This window comes from Miscanthus floridulus, chromosome 1 (genome assembly GCF_019320115.1).
Source record: "Miscanthus floridulus cultivar M001 chromosome 1, ASM1932011v1, whole genome shotgun sequence".
NCBI classification, from domain to species: Eukaryota; Viridiplantae; Streptophyta; class Magnoliopsida; order Poales; family Poaceae; genus Miscanthus; species Miscanthus floridulus.
Genome location: NC_089580.1, coordinates 184,646,701 through 184,660,754, shown reverse-complemented (window position 1 = coordinate 184,660,754; position 14,054 = coordinate 184,646,701). Strand labels below are relative to the sequence as shown.

The window sequence follows — 14,054 nt, the reverse complement described above, 5'->3', positions numbered from 1 at the left end:
TTGATAGACCTATTCACCCTTCTATAGACCAACCAGAGATCCTACAAAGAGGATCACCCCAATCCACCTAAGACGACGAGCTGGCCGCCGACGACAATGGCCGACCGACGATGGGCTTCTCCTATCGACTGGCGACGGGCTTCTTCTGCGCCCAAAGTTGGAGGAGGGTTAAGGATAGGGGGTGGCAAGGGAGGAAGAGGATGGGGAGAGAGGGAGGCCACGCCACAAGAAAGCGGTGGCCGCGCTGGTGACAGGGAGGGGCGGCGGCGCAGTGGGGACAGGGAGGGACTGAGAGAGGGAGGCAAGGGAGAGAGGGAGCCGGCGGGGGAGGCAGGCGACACGAGCTGGGCGGCGCGGAGGCGGCTGCTGTGCGATGTGGAGTGAAACAGAGAGAGGAAAGGGACTGGGCCGCGGGCCTCTATTTCGCTCTGCCACGTCCTGACGGGTGGCGCGCCACAGCTACATCCAGATCGGTGGCGCGGCAAGGCCTGCCACGTCAGCGACCAGCGGGCTGGGATATTGCCACGTACGCACACCTGTCGCGCGGTAGCGTTGTTTCGTCGTGCCCTAGAAACATGTGCGGCTAAAAGTGTTCGTTTTGAAAGAAAAAATATCAGACTTGAAAATAGTTTAAAAAATGTTAGAAATAAAAAAAAATCACCTCTCCACTCTTCTCTCAACACGCCCCCACGCCGTACCCATCACGATGTGACGGGCGACCTTTCCAGAGCTACGCCGCTGTTCGTTGTTCGCCAAGGAAGCCAGCCACACCCCAGCCATACCAATTACCAAACCACTCATCAGGTCGCGTTGCCAGCCGCTCAAGCCAAGACAGCCCCCCTAATCTCCCCGGGATCGCTGCTCGTGGCAAGCTAATCGGGGCGCCCCAACCATCTCTCGCCAAGATCTCGACAGGACTAGCCCATGGTGAGCTGCGCCGATTTTAATATCTGCTAGCCTCTGAGCTTGTTTTATTTATTGTTATTCTACAGCTAGCTGGTAGCAGGTACTTAGCTGACGGGACTCGGTTTTGTTTTAGTTTAGCTTAGCTTCTCATTTGTCCTCTTCGCTTCTCTGGATCAACCTGCCATGGTGAGCATCGCTTTCTCTCCTTCTCTTTTTCGCCTCTTCATTTTTCTTTTCCTGCAAAGTGTGTGTGTGGTTCTTGCCGAATTATCTGGTCTCCTTACGAATCTACAGTATGGCTGAGCATGATGAGCTGTTTTACTGGATTCTTGATACAGTTCTCCATTTCGGTTGCTTCATTTTTAGCGGCGGCCAGGGAGCGGGTAGTAGACCATGATTAGCTGTTAGAATTCAGTTAGCTTGCCTCCGTCCTTTAGTAGTTCTCTGATTTGAGTGTAGACGGCGAATCTGGGTTGGTTGAATGTTGGTAACAAACCCATTTCTTTTCCGGGGAATTCCCAAGTTCCAATTCATTCTGCTCCACTCCAATTGCGTCTTTCTTGATCTGGAACGCGAATCAGCCTCTTCTTAGCACAAATTCCAACCGCTGTTTCTTTCCAGTCTAATTTGTGCAGTTTTTGAGCTCAACTCCACTTTTGCTGCAGCTTGTATCAATTGGAGTAGATAAGCGGCACCATGGGTATGAGGAGCAGGCACCCAAAGACGTTGGGTTTCCGCTGCTACCCGGCAAGCCACCGCTCCCTAACTCTGGTACTGTGGAGCCTAGTGGCATTGGTCGTCGTTGTGAATTTCCATCTTCTCATCATTCATAAGGAGGATGAGACTATGAGTACACACGAGATCCGCCGATCGATTATGAGGGAGCTGGAAGTGGTGGAGGAGGAGAAGTTCCGGCTAGCTCCTCCCCGGAGCCGGAGGAATCCCCGGGCTGTGCGTCGCAAGGGAGAGAAGAAGCCGCCTACAATAGTGGATGAGTTCTTGGATCAGTCTTCTGCGGTGCATGATATGTTCTTCCCAGAACTGAATACGGCTGTAGATCCAATCAACGGTGGAAATGACAGCATGTACTTCTACTACCCAGGCAGAATTTGGTTGGACACAGATGGAAAACCAATTCAAGCTCATGGAGGAGGTGTCCTGTATGATAAGAGGACCAACACCTATTTCTGGTACGGGGAGAATAAGGATGGCAAAACCTACAAAGCTCACAGCAAGGGAGCAGACAGGGTGAGTTGTACTTTCCAATGCTATCAACACCCATCTGTGGTCTGAGACAAACGATATCTGGCTGTAGAAGCACTCAACTTAATTGTTTTACCTTATGTGAATGACCTATGTCAAACTCATAAGGTACTAGCTATGTCAAATCGATTGAGTTGCTTTAGCATGCATAGCACATGACCAGAGCACGATCAAGTAGACACAATAGTGTGCTAAAAGTTTGGAGAAGAATAATGGAAATGATCAACTAATGTCTTGCTCATTTCAGAACTTCCGTGTAGGAATTTCAATTCGTTGCATCATTATCCCAAACTAATGTCTTGCTCCAAGATTTAGTAATCATATCGTTGGAGAGATAAACCAACTCGGAGATAGCTAGAAACTAGTATGTGGAACTCCTAAAAAGACTAATATGTACAACACCTAAAAAAACCAATATGTAGAAGAAGGTTTAATTTCTCTAAATATGACCGAGCATTTCAGTGCATATGTAGCTGTGTGTGCTAATGCATACATCTAATTTTCGTGACCTTTTAGATTCTATTGGTGAGGCCAAATTGCTAGGGGGCATGTTGGAAGTTATGGTCTGTTGGTAAGGTCAAATTGCTAGGGGGCAATGGCCAAACACTCACACCAGTGGCAGTGTATTGGGAGGTGCATTGTGCTGTGTGATTGCAGTTCCTTAATTGATTAAATCGAAAGTGACTGATAGTGTTACTGCATTATGGTGCTACCAACAACCAGAAAGTGCTTTCTTTTTATTTTTATAAAAAATGTCCTCTTGTGGACAGCAAAAACCTCTTCGGTGGTTATGAATTGAAGGCATTTCTAGTTAAGGATTCTCTGGCTAGACTTCGACCTGATTATTCTGATATAAAGAATATCAACATTGGGCACACTGGGAACCAGCATATAGTTTACTGAATTTTCCAGAAACACATAATGAGAACATTTGTTGCTGCTGACAAACTAAACTTGATGTGTGACATCTCAGTAGCAGAACTTTGTAGGTGCTACTTCGGTACTTAAAAGCGATGTTTGTTTTGTCCACCTTCCTATTTGGTACATTATTTTGTCTATTTCTCATCTCTAACCACTATGACAAATCATTTTCTAGGTTGACATCATTGGAGTAAGTTGCTATTCTTCCAAGGACCTGTGGACATGGAAAAATGAAGGGCTTGTCCTCCGTGGTGACGAGAAGAATGTAACACATGATCTTCACAAATCCAATGTCCTAGAGAGGCCCAAGGTGATATACAATGATCGGACTGGCAAATATGTGATGTGGATGCACATAGATGATGCTAACTACACCAAAGCTTCAGTTGGTGTGGCCGTCAGTGACTCTCCGACAGGCCCATTTACTTATCTCTACAGCAAGCGTCCACATGACTGCGAAAGTAGAGACATGACCATCTTCAAGGATGATGATGGGAAGGCCTACCTGATATACTCTTCGGAAGACAACAGCGAGCTCCACATTGGTCCGCTAACTGATGACTACCTTGATGTCACCGATGTGATGCGAAGGCTTCTCATCGCACAGCATCGAGAAGCTCCTGCACTCTTCAAGCATGAAGGCACCTACTACATGGTAACCTCTGGCTGCACAAGCTGGGCTCCAAACACTGCGCTGGCTCACGCGGCAACATCAGTGATGGGACCTTGGGAGACACTGGGGAACCCCTGTGTGGGAGGGAATGATGTCTTCAGATCAACAACATTCTTTTCCCAGAGCACATTTGTCTTGCCGGTTCCAGGGCTGCCGGGCTCATTCATCTTCATGGCTGATCGGTGGAACCCATCTGATCTTAGAGATTCGCGGTACGTCTGGCTGCCTCTGACAATAGGGGGAGTCCCTGATGAAGCCGCAGACTACAGCTTCATGTTCCCTCTCTGGTCCCGGGTGTCAATTTACTGGCACAAACGGTGGCGTCTCCCTGAGGAGTGGAGGGATTCCTGAAAGTCTGAAGTTTTTTTTAGAAGAATTGAGGTTCTTATACGCTGTTACATTGATAGATACCAAAGTATTGACATTTGACACGTTGGTCTACATTGTATAGGTCAGATGTAGATGCAGGGTTTGTAAATGTGCAGTTTTTTTGAGTTTGCACTCAAATCAGATAAAACTCTGTGGCCGTTTGGGCGAGGTGTTGTGGTGATCCACTCGTCTTAGTTTCAAGAATAATCTGGCTGCGCCTTCAGCATTGGTCTTCTCGTTTGATCTAGTTGGAAATGTGTGTTGACGGCTATGGGACCTGATTCAGGGTCTTCCATATTGGATCTGGTAGTTCTTTGTTCTTCCACTCATGATCATTTGATCATCCTTTGTGCATCTGAATTATAACTTGCTAGTGTACGAAGACAGGGTTGCGTTTTTTTGGAAAAAGAGAGAGAGAGAGAGAGAGAGAGAAAACTAGAATCGCCAAAGATACAGAGAAAAGGATGGTACAGTCCAGCCTGCATGCCATCGACTGATCAACCACTGTTGACGCCGTGAGAAGAGGGAATTGTTCTTATCCGTAGTACTCCAGGAGGCCAGCTGACCAGGACCGGGAGTGGCGACGGCCGACGGATGAGATCTGATCGAATCTGTTGCAAATCGGCTGATTAGCAACGTGATTAGTTACGGAATTAACGGCCCCCACGCGTCAATTCCGGAAGACATCGATCAACGCCGGGGATCCGTATCCCGTATTCAGCGCGCCACAACAGCAACAAACAGGTGCAACTCCCCAATCCAAAATTCCTTACCCATCGATTATAGATCGGACGGCCCATATATGATCCTAAACTCCTGTACCAAAAAATGAAATAAATATGTCTTTCCATAATTATGTTTTATTCACCACAGAATTTTTTTCTCTCCACTTTGCCATTTTCCATTTTCCTTTTTTTTTACAGCTGCTTTGCGGCCATAATAAATATCTTACCCAACAGACTTCCCGGCTCCTTCCCTTGCCTTGCCGGGTATTTCGTTTAGGGCGCTCGAGGGCGATCTCTCTCGCTCGCGGCGAAGCAAATCCATCAGCTACCGGCCATGGGAGGGGGAAGCATCCGCGCGGCCGCCAAGGCCGCGGTGATCGGCGGCTACCGCTCCGCAGCCTACATGCGGCGCGCCGTCACCCCGTCGTCCCATACTTCCTCTGCCGACGGCCGGAAGGCTTCCACGTTCGCGGCGGACGACTGGGTCATCACCGACCGCGAGGTGTTCGGGCCCGTGCCCACTCATGAGGAGGCCATGGCTGCCACGCTCGACCTCAAGGACGCCTTCGAGATGTGGGTGCTCTCGCTTGCACACATTCGTTATTCGCTCTCTCTCTCTCTCTCTCTCTCTCTCTCTCTCCTCATCGACGTCTCTCGTCTCTGCTTTTGCGATATCTTTATTTGGTTTTCGATCTAATTAAATATTTAGTCCAGTTCGGTATAACATTATTTTTTTTGCAATGTTCGTGGGCAGATAGAGTTGCAAATTGTTCGTGAATTGCATAAGCATGGTCGTTAGCTAATAATGTCATCCAATAAATTAATACGGTTCCTGCTAACAAAGTGATAAGTTTCTCTTCTGCTTGATTGCACTTCGTTATAAACAAAATGATCTGTTAGTTGGCCTCTGTCTTATGTTTAGTTGGACAATTACCAAAGGGCTTTTGACACTTCCGAATCGAGTTTTGGAAAGAGTTATCTGTGACTGGTACAATAAAAACTTTGCTTTACCGCACAATGGATACTCGCCCATGCTTCTAAGGGTTTCACGATGTCTCAGAGACGAATGGCACAAGAAATATACTGTATCCAGAATGGAGTAGGAAAGTCTATGATTACTAGTATATTAATTAAAGAAGAACCTTGCTTGCAGATTCTTTTGTTTGAATAATGTTTTCAGCGTAATTTCCTTTTTGCATGTGTCACATTTATTCTCTATAGTCTTATTCCTGGATCTAACTGGTGTTTCGTTTTCATGAAACCAGTGCCAAGGATAAACCTCATGTTGCTCACTTGGAAACCCCGAAGAAACATCTCTGGCCTGCTGAGCTGGATAGTCACGCAAAGTCTGCTCAAGAAATTGCACTTCCGGAACTTGTTCACTCTGAAACACCTCAGGACGTTGTTCATTCAGAACTGTCTAAGAAGGATGATAACTACGAAAATTTGCTCGTCTCATCCGGAACTCCGGGACGTGTTGTGCAAGCATTCACATTGCTACATGAGAGCCCTGAAGCTCAGGTTTGTCTTTCTGGCCTTTTAAGGCAAATTCCAACAGCCCAACATACGTGATGTTCTCCCTCTGTTTGTTCCTTCAATAGTGCTATCGTCAGTATCAGATTTGTTTGCTCTTCCAATAGTGCTATCGTGAGGACCGCACGTAGTGCGGTTGGCAACGACAGCAGGTGCGCGTCCACGCCCGCCTGCGTTCGACTCACGCAGGTGCTCACCGGGACTTTGTTCCCATTTTCTGCAGCCTCACACGTGGATACGCCACAATGGTTAGGGTGACGTGCCCATCACGTGCGAAGCCTGTAGGTCTAGCTTGCGCATTAAGGTATGTGTCGGTGTGCGTGAGTTCAGATGCGAGAGCTTGTACTTGAAGAGTTGAGGCGTAAAAAAAAAGTGCTATTGTCAGTATCGGATTTAGGAGGCACATTGGACCTTAGCAGCCTAACTTGATTCTTTTCATGAGGTTTATTATATTGAGGGATTAGAAGTCCTCCGAACAAACATTTTCATTATATGAAATGATTATACAACTTGACTATGCTATAAATTGTACTTCCTCGATTGAGTACTAACTGGTAACTGCATCTGCTCCTTTTATACATTCACATTCTGATTTAATGCACTCGGTTCATAATGAACCTTGAGCACAATAAACCTACGTTTGTAAGTGATGATGCTAAATTGATTTATCTCGAGTACAATTTCTGTTTCTCTCTCTCTCTCTCTCTCTCTCTCTCTCTCTCTCTCTCTTTTACCGTCAGTTTGAACAGATTGCTTGCCATGTCCATCTTGACAACCTTTGTTGCTACCCAGGATGTCGTGGCCTCACTTGCTTCTGATAAGAATGTCTGGGATGCTGTGATGAAGAACGAAAAGGTTATTAAGTTCTACAAGACATATGAGTCAAGTAAGCATTAATGTTAACATCCCTCAGTGATAAATTACTTGAGTAACTCTTAGTAACACATCTTGTTTTCCTTCCTACAGAGCTTAGCGAGTGTTCTAGTGTTGCTTCTAGTGTATCTGGGGATGAGGTGGAGGATGGTGAGGCAGCTAGCCTGCAAAGGAACACTTACCTCTCTCAAAGCGCTGGTGAATCAGTGAAGGATTATTTGGAGAAAATGAAGGCCCTGGTGTCCGAGATGATGGCCAATCTGTCAAACATGATGCAAGATCTTGTGGCAACCTCTGACGAGGGCCATAGCAAGGGGACGATCAAGACCCTGATAATGAGCTCCAGCAAAGATTTCCCGAATGCACCCTCTGCCTTTGTGCTCCTGGCTATTGCGTCGATCATGGTAGTTTTGCTTAAGCGTGTTTAGGTCAGTCAAACAGAATAGATAAAGGAACTTTGCACACATTAGCATGGTTATTTAGCTCTTCATTGGAACATTGTTTTCTTAGATCAACTAGTGGTCGAAGATAGTTTTGAGTGTGTATCTGTCTGTTCGCAAGATAGAATTTTCACCGAGTTGTCTCTTATTGGACATCTATTATCTGATGTCAAGGATATCCACCGCTCATCATTCATAGAGTAAAATTTGAGGGTTTGGCTGACACGATCATGTGTTATCGTTTTTTGCTGAGCCGGTTCGCAAAATTGTTACTTGTTCATGTTCAGAAATCAGAATGAACCCATAATCTTAAGCTAGGTAAGCACCACCATCCGTGATCGTAATTTGCCCCTTTAGTTCACACTTGTTGAAATCAGTTAGGCAAATGATGCAATATACATAACAGTCTGATGAGATTTCTACTCGTACCTTTTTCCTGCTGGACATGTTTTCCAGCATTTCAGTATGAAGCAAAATCTGAATCCAAACTCACAGAGCACACTCCCGTGTAGGCCCTGTGGTTTTGGGCAGTTAACAGACCACAGCACATGAATGACACATGTCAAATTTTGGGCAGTTAACAGACCGCACCACATGAATGAACATAAAGAGTACTGGCCACTGTTGCCCGTGCTTCGCTGCGGGTGATATGCTTGGTATAGGAAAAATCTTGAGAAATATGATTCACATGTCTAATATGTTTTCTCATTGCGTCGCTACGAAAGGCCGGTCTATTTGGTATATTAAATGGGAAAATATGGGAAGAAAATGTTGGTCTATTGCATGCATTCAGCCATTCACGTTGGTAGATGAACCAACAACTCATCCAAGTGTGCGCATGCACATTGAATGCAAACGAGAAGAGCATGTACTCCTAGCCATCTACCACCACCGTCCACCACTTTGGTGTAAGTAGGTGGACAAACATTTAATGCTAATTGTCTTGTACAAATAGAAATTTACTATCAGTAAGTTCAAAAAAATAAAAATGTATTAGTAGTAAGTAAAAACAAGTCGTGACTTTTAGGATCATAGTATTACCACGCATCTCTCTAGCTAAATTCACAAGAGACATATATTCTGTAACTAAACTAATAATACTTGCTTTACACCCTGCATGGCAATATATTTTTTTTTATGTTCGGAGAAGGTCGAAAGAAGGTGGGCACATTCAATGCCATCCTTTACATGCAGAGATTTTTTACACGCGCGAAGTAGGTCGAAAGCAGGTGAGCACATTTAATGCCTCTCCTTTACATGCAGAGATTTTTCACACGTGCAGAGACGCCGGCTCCTCCTACAACTTCGCATGCCTACCGAGGCTTATCTTGCCAAGCACAACCAACAGACACATTATATATGTCCCGTGGTTGCCTGCTTTTATGTTGTGAGCAGGCTACTGTTTACTTAGTCGTGTCATTGAAACACCATCGAAAACATAATCCAAGAGCAACCACAATGTTGCAGAAAAGTAGTCCATAGGCATTAGAATAGTCTACCAGCTAGCTGAAACATTGTAGACTTTGTATGTATCAGTATGTCTTTGGTTACATGACACACGGCAGGTAAGTTAATGCACTTATCGAATGTCCCTAGCTACACGTGAATTTTTTTAGAGTACTGCCACCGGGTGCCAGCGGATGTGCTAGTCCTTTATCGCCATAGGCAAGTGTGCTTGCCTAGAATTATGCTAATGATGCTTAGGCTTCAAGCGTTTTGTGGCCGAGTTACTTATTAACACGGTAATAGAGTTTGATTAGGAGATGCTCCTTCTCATTCAATATGGAATACATGTCATCATAAACGCGCACCACATGTATATATCTGAAGGTGGCAAACAGGGGTGGGTACATATGCGAGCTTACACATAGCCAAACTACTGCATGGATGAACTACAATGAGGGCTTCTCCAGTGGGGATAGAAAAGCGACTCATCATCCAATGTGGAGGCCAGAAAAATCGACCGACTGGACTATATGACTCACGCAGAAGAGAGAGAAAAATCGACTCACGTTTTATGGTCGACTCTTCCCAAATAAACAAAGAATTCGGCCCACTTGTAAGAGCCAAGAGCGGAGACGGAGCGACAGCGCCGGAGCCGAGCGGGGGCGAGCGACTCAGGCGGCGGCGGCAGGCGACGAGTCAAACGACGGCGGCGGCGGTAGCCAATGAGTTGAACGGCGGCGGCGATAGTTTGCATCGTCTCCACACAGAGGGAGCCCGGCCGTCCTGCGCGGCGGCGGCCGCCGTTTTGTACGCTGGCCCTGGCAGCGACAACGTACGTGAACTGCAACAACGGGTGAGCAGTTAAGATGCGCTGGCTTGGACGAACCTCCGTCTGAACCAGTCATGTGGCGACACTTCAGCATTCAGAACCGCCGGAGGTGGAAGAAAGCAGTACGATAGAAGAAACAAAGGTCACGTTGTTTATCATTTTTTAATTTGTCGTGGGGCCTGTGGTACTTGTTTTTATCTAATGGTAGCATGAATGAGAGACATTAAATGTGTCCACCTGCTTTCGACCGACCCTACGTAGGTGAAGATATCGAGTGCTTTCAAATTTACTGAGTGAATTTCTAGATAGCTTAGGAAGACACTCGTGCATGCATAAAATGAAAATTTACTGACTAGTATCTATCGATAGTAAATTCATTAATGTAAAGGGAGAAGACACATGTGATGTAAATTCTTCATGTTATAGTAATTTTTTTTTTTATGTAAAAGACATGTGAAAGAACAGTGATATAAATCCTCTACCATAGTTACCTTTTGTATGCAAAGTACACCTACAGTTTATATTGTCCTTACATGCATAGTCATTCAATTTTTCATCTACTTCATTAAATACGTCCACTTGCTTCATCTATCCACTGCCGAATACATAGATGAAGACTAATCGTGACGCGCTTCATCTGAGGGACCCCTGAGAGGCCGCCTAGACGGCGTGCCTTCGTATCTCTAATGGAACCGCCATTTTCTGAGAGAAGCACGGAAATCGACATACATACACATAACATCTACCATCCAGAAAAATCTTTGAACTCTACACTGGATGCAGTTGCTTTTCTCTTCTTGCTCGAATCATCGGCTGCACCAGCACTTCCAGTCACATCAACAGAGCCAGCTGTCCGAGCTTTTAAATACTTGCCAACCCCACCACCAGTACTCGTTGAACCAGCAACACCAGTTCCTGGGTTGCTATACCATGATCCCACCTTATCCTGAATCGATGCAACCACATGTTAGTACAATTGGGAAATTTAAATGCAAACAGTCCATGACTATATAGCTAAAACAAGATATAAAATGCAACATTACATAATCCTCATCCTTTTTCTTCTCCTCCTTTGCCTTTTCTTCTTCCTCATCTGGCTCTGTGTAAGGATTCATGAATATGCTGACTTTTAGAATCTTTATTTCCTCCTGTAAATAGAGGCCGTCACAGGAATACATGTTCAGGCTCTGTTGATATTGAAAAATACACTAGTGGAGAACACAGTATACATTCAAAGCTATAAAATAATTATCTCAATGCTTTAAATAACCATCATAATAGCAGAAATTGACTTGGCAATACTAACCAATGGCCGGTCGTCATCATCGACAGGAACCTTTTCCATAGCTGAAAGTGTGGTCAAACCACCCACGACCATGCCAAATACCGTGTGCTTGAAATTTAAGTGCGGTGCAGACTTGTACAGGATAAAAAATTGGGATCCGTTGGTATGAGGGCCTGAATTTGCCATGCTGACTACACCTCTTCCAGAATGTAGCAGCTTTGAGTTCGGCTCATCCTTGAACGGTTTACCCCATATGGACTCTCCTCCACTTCCTGTGCCAGTTGGATCACCGCCTTGAATCATGAAGTTTCTGTACAAAGGGAATGATAAAAAAACAACAAGAATTAGATAGCACCATAAGAATTAAAGGAACATTTGGAAAAAAGGACTAATGCAATCAGAACATACTTGATGCTCCGATGGAAGATAAGACCATTGTAGTAACCATTTTCACAATGCGTAATGAAATTTTCACAAGCCCGAGGAGTTATATCACAATGAAGCTCTAAATTCAAATCACCATGGGTTGTATGCAGCTGAATGTAGCCTTTCTTCTTTGGATTCCTTTCAACTTTAACATACTCATATTCATTTTTGGTAACAGGATCATAAGAAGTCGATGTGAAAGAACGTGATGCTGCTCCAGTAGTGTAACGACTTTTGACCTGAAATGATTGAATTATTACCATTAGACCACCAATGGATAGGTAAAACTTGGACACCATAACACATGAACATGAGATGACTGTATACCAGTTTAACATTTACAGGAGCTCGTTCCCCTGCCATATGCATAGCGATTCTAGCAGCGGTTTTTTCAGCAGAAGTTGCTTTTGCTGCTGCTGCACTCCTGCCATGAACAGAAGCAGAAGCAGCATCCACAATACTGAAACTTTGATTAGGTTTAGGTTCTTTTCCTGCTTTTGAGTCATCCTTCTCCTTCCTTGCTAAAATTGCAGCATGAGCCGCAGCTCTTTCCTTTTGAGCTTTCAGCCCACCACCCCCCTGCAAAAAAGCTTCCTTTCCTTTTTCTGTCCCAAGATCCTTAATCATTTGCTTAAGATCACCAGAAATATTTATGTTATAGGTTGGATCATCTTTCATCCGCTGCAACTCTGCAAAACACCCCGATTGTCAGAATATGTAAGCTAGTCGGGAACAACTGAAATGGGGAAAAAAGGTAATGGAAAGGGGGAGCATAATTGAACCTTCATCCTCAAGTTTGAGGCCCTTCTTGACATGGTCGAATTCCCCAAGGACCTTGCCATCAACCACGTTTGGGTTCTACCAAATTTACAAAAGGTCAACATAATTATCCTAAACAGCAAAATATTGACAAGAAACTGCGCAAGTAGATTCTTCATAGTTGTTACCTGAATCGTTATCAAGTCATTTCGAGTGAAGGGCTCATCAGTTAGCAACTCTTTCCAATTTTTTGGCTTGATGTTAAGTTCTTGGATTGCCTGTGTTTGTAAAGCATTAACATGTAAGCTAAGAAAATACCATAATATCAAGTCAGACACTTGAAAATAATACGAAGTCACCTCATAGCAGAAGACATTTCCAGTAGTTTTTACAGCAACTATGTGTGTGAATTCTGTAAAAACTTTGTTCAGAACAGGACACTGAAACTCACCTGCCAAAAAATATGATTGATTTAATATATATTTATGAAGTGGATGCAAACGCCAGATTGAAGGAAGACATAATTGTAGTAACACATTGATCTGGTACGAGCTACATTGGTATTCTTGTATCTAAAAGAAATTCACGATTCAACTAGCAGATCAACCTGGTATGAGCTGCATTGGTATTTTCATAGCCTAGATTTAACTCACCATCTGAGTTCTTGTGGAATGTGAGAGGAATCAGATCTTCGTGCTTGAGTGGTGCTCCGGTTACTGGATGCTTCCCGAACTTTTTAAGGTATGGGATTATGCTCCTACATAGAAATGCAACAAACTCAGGATTTCCATTTTTTTTTTACCCTTACTCCTTTTTTATTATAGAAATATAAACAGCTCGTTGAACTGGAATGCTAAGCCACTCACATTAAATCGAAGACGCTTCCATCGATGGTGCACACTGGATCCTCAAATGGAAGAAATGTGAGTCTACACCACCCAAAAAGATTATAATCAGCAGAGAAATAAGATAAATTAACATTCAGCTAGTAACAATCTTAATGACTTATACCAAATTTAACAATCATTTACAATCCACAAGTCCATGTCCTCAACTGCCAAATGTTAGGACAGAATAGCTCAGAAAAGTAACCACCTGAACTAATACAGCATCATCCAAGGAAATATGTTTAGCAGGAATCAACCATACACTATACGCAAATAAATTAAAAGCCCACAATCTGATGACGAAACCCTACAAGCTCAAGCAGACACACACACGCCAGACAATCTTTCTTTTGACTATAGAGGAACAGAAAGTAAGGGAAAGGCAACGTAGTTACGAGCAACAGTAGAAGGGGAGGCGCTTGAACGGCGTGCCGACGTCCTTCTGCTTGGCGCCGCCCCATTCAGTTGCCCACTCCGTCCGCGTGATGAACATGCGGTCCTTGCTGTGCTGCTTCTTCCCCATCTCTGCCCCCGGACTGAAGCCGCACTCTCAACTGCCGGTTGCCTCACCGCCGTGGATTTCGCTGGTGACAAGGTGAAGGCTGGCCTGGCCGGCGACTCGACGGCGGCAAGCGCGGGTCTGGATCGGCAGGTTGGCTGGGGAAGATGCGGCTTTTTTGTCATCGGCTCTGGGTCGGTCCGAAACCCTGGGCTCGGCC

At 44.8% G+C, this 14,054-nt stretch overlaps 3 protein-coding genes across 6 annotated transcripts; 2 read left to right on the top strand and 1 right to left on the bottom strand.

Moving 5' to 3' along the window:
* Positions 1–748: 748 nt before the first annotated feature.
* LOC136550734 (uncharacterized) lies at positions 749–4,579 on the top strand. Of its 4 annotated transcripts, none has more exons than XM_066542346.1 (4): positions 749–927; positions 1,040–1,092; positions 1,572–2,154; positions 3,266–4,579. In XM_066542346.1, the coding sequence occupies exons 3-4, from the start codon at positions 1,603–1,605 to the stop codon at positions 4,112–4,114; spliced, it is 1,401 nt and encodes a 466-aa protein (XP_066398443.1). In that variant the 5' UTR covers positions 749–927; positions 1,040–1,092; positions 1,572–1,602; the 3' UTR covers positions 4,115–4,579. The 4 variants fall into 4 exon arrangements, with proteins under 4 accessions (XP_066398443.1, XP_066398450.1, XP_066398429.1 ...); XM_066542353.1 differs by having other exon boundaries at positions 993–1,092; XM_066542332.1 differs by lacking the exon at positions 1,040–1,092 and having other exon boundaries at positions 750–927; positions 3,266–4,575.
* A 507-nt stretch (positions 4,580–5,086) lies between these two features.
* LOC136550762 (uncharacterized) lies at positions 5,087–7,836 on the top strand. The gene is made up of 4 exons (XM_066542362.1): positions 5,087–5,430; positions 6,123–6,378; positions 7,183–7,276; positions 7,357–7,836. Exons 1-4 carry the CDS (start codon positions 5,192–5,194, stop codon positions 7,689–7,691), a joined length of 924 nt encoding a protein of 307 aa, XP_066398459.1. The 5' UTR covers positions 5,087–5,191; the 3' UTR covers positions 7,692–7,836.
* A 2,593-nt stretch (positions 7,837–10,429) lies between these two features.
* Positions 10,430–14,001, bottom strand: LOC136505049 (peptidyl-prolyl cis-trans isomerase CYP65-like). The gene is made up of 11 exons (XM_066500131.1): positions 13,731–14,001; positions 13,315–13,377; positions 13,102–13,205; positions 12,808–12,899; positions 12,637–12,726; positions 12,472–12,547; positions 12,017–12,378; positions 11,672–11,928; positions 11,285–11,573; positions 11,022–11,126; positions 10,430–10,924 (listed from the first exon to the last, which is right to left on the bottom strand). Exons 1-11 carry the CDS (start codon positions 13,856–13,858, stop codon positions 10,721–10,723), a joined length of 1,770 nt encoding a protein of 589 aa, XP_066356228.1. The 5' UTR covers positions 13,859–14,001; the 3' UTR covers positions 10,430–10,720.
* Positions 14,002–14,054: the final 53 nt, after the last annotated feature.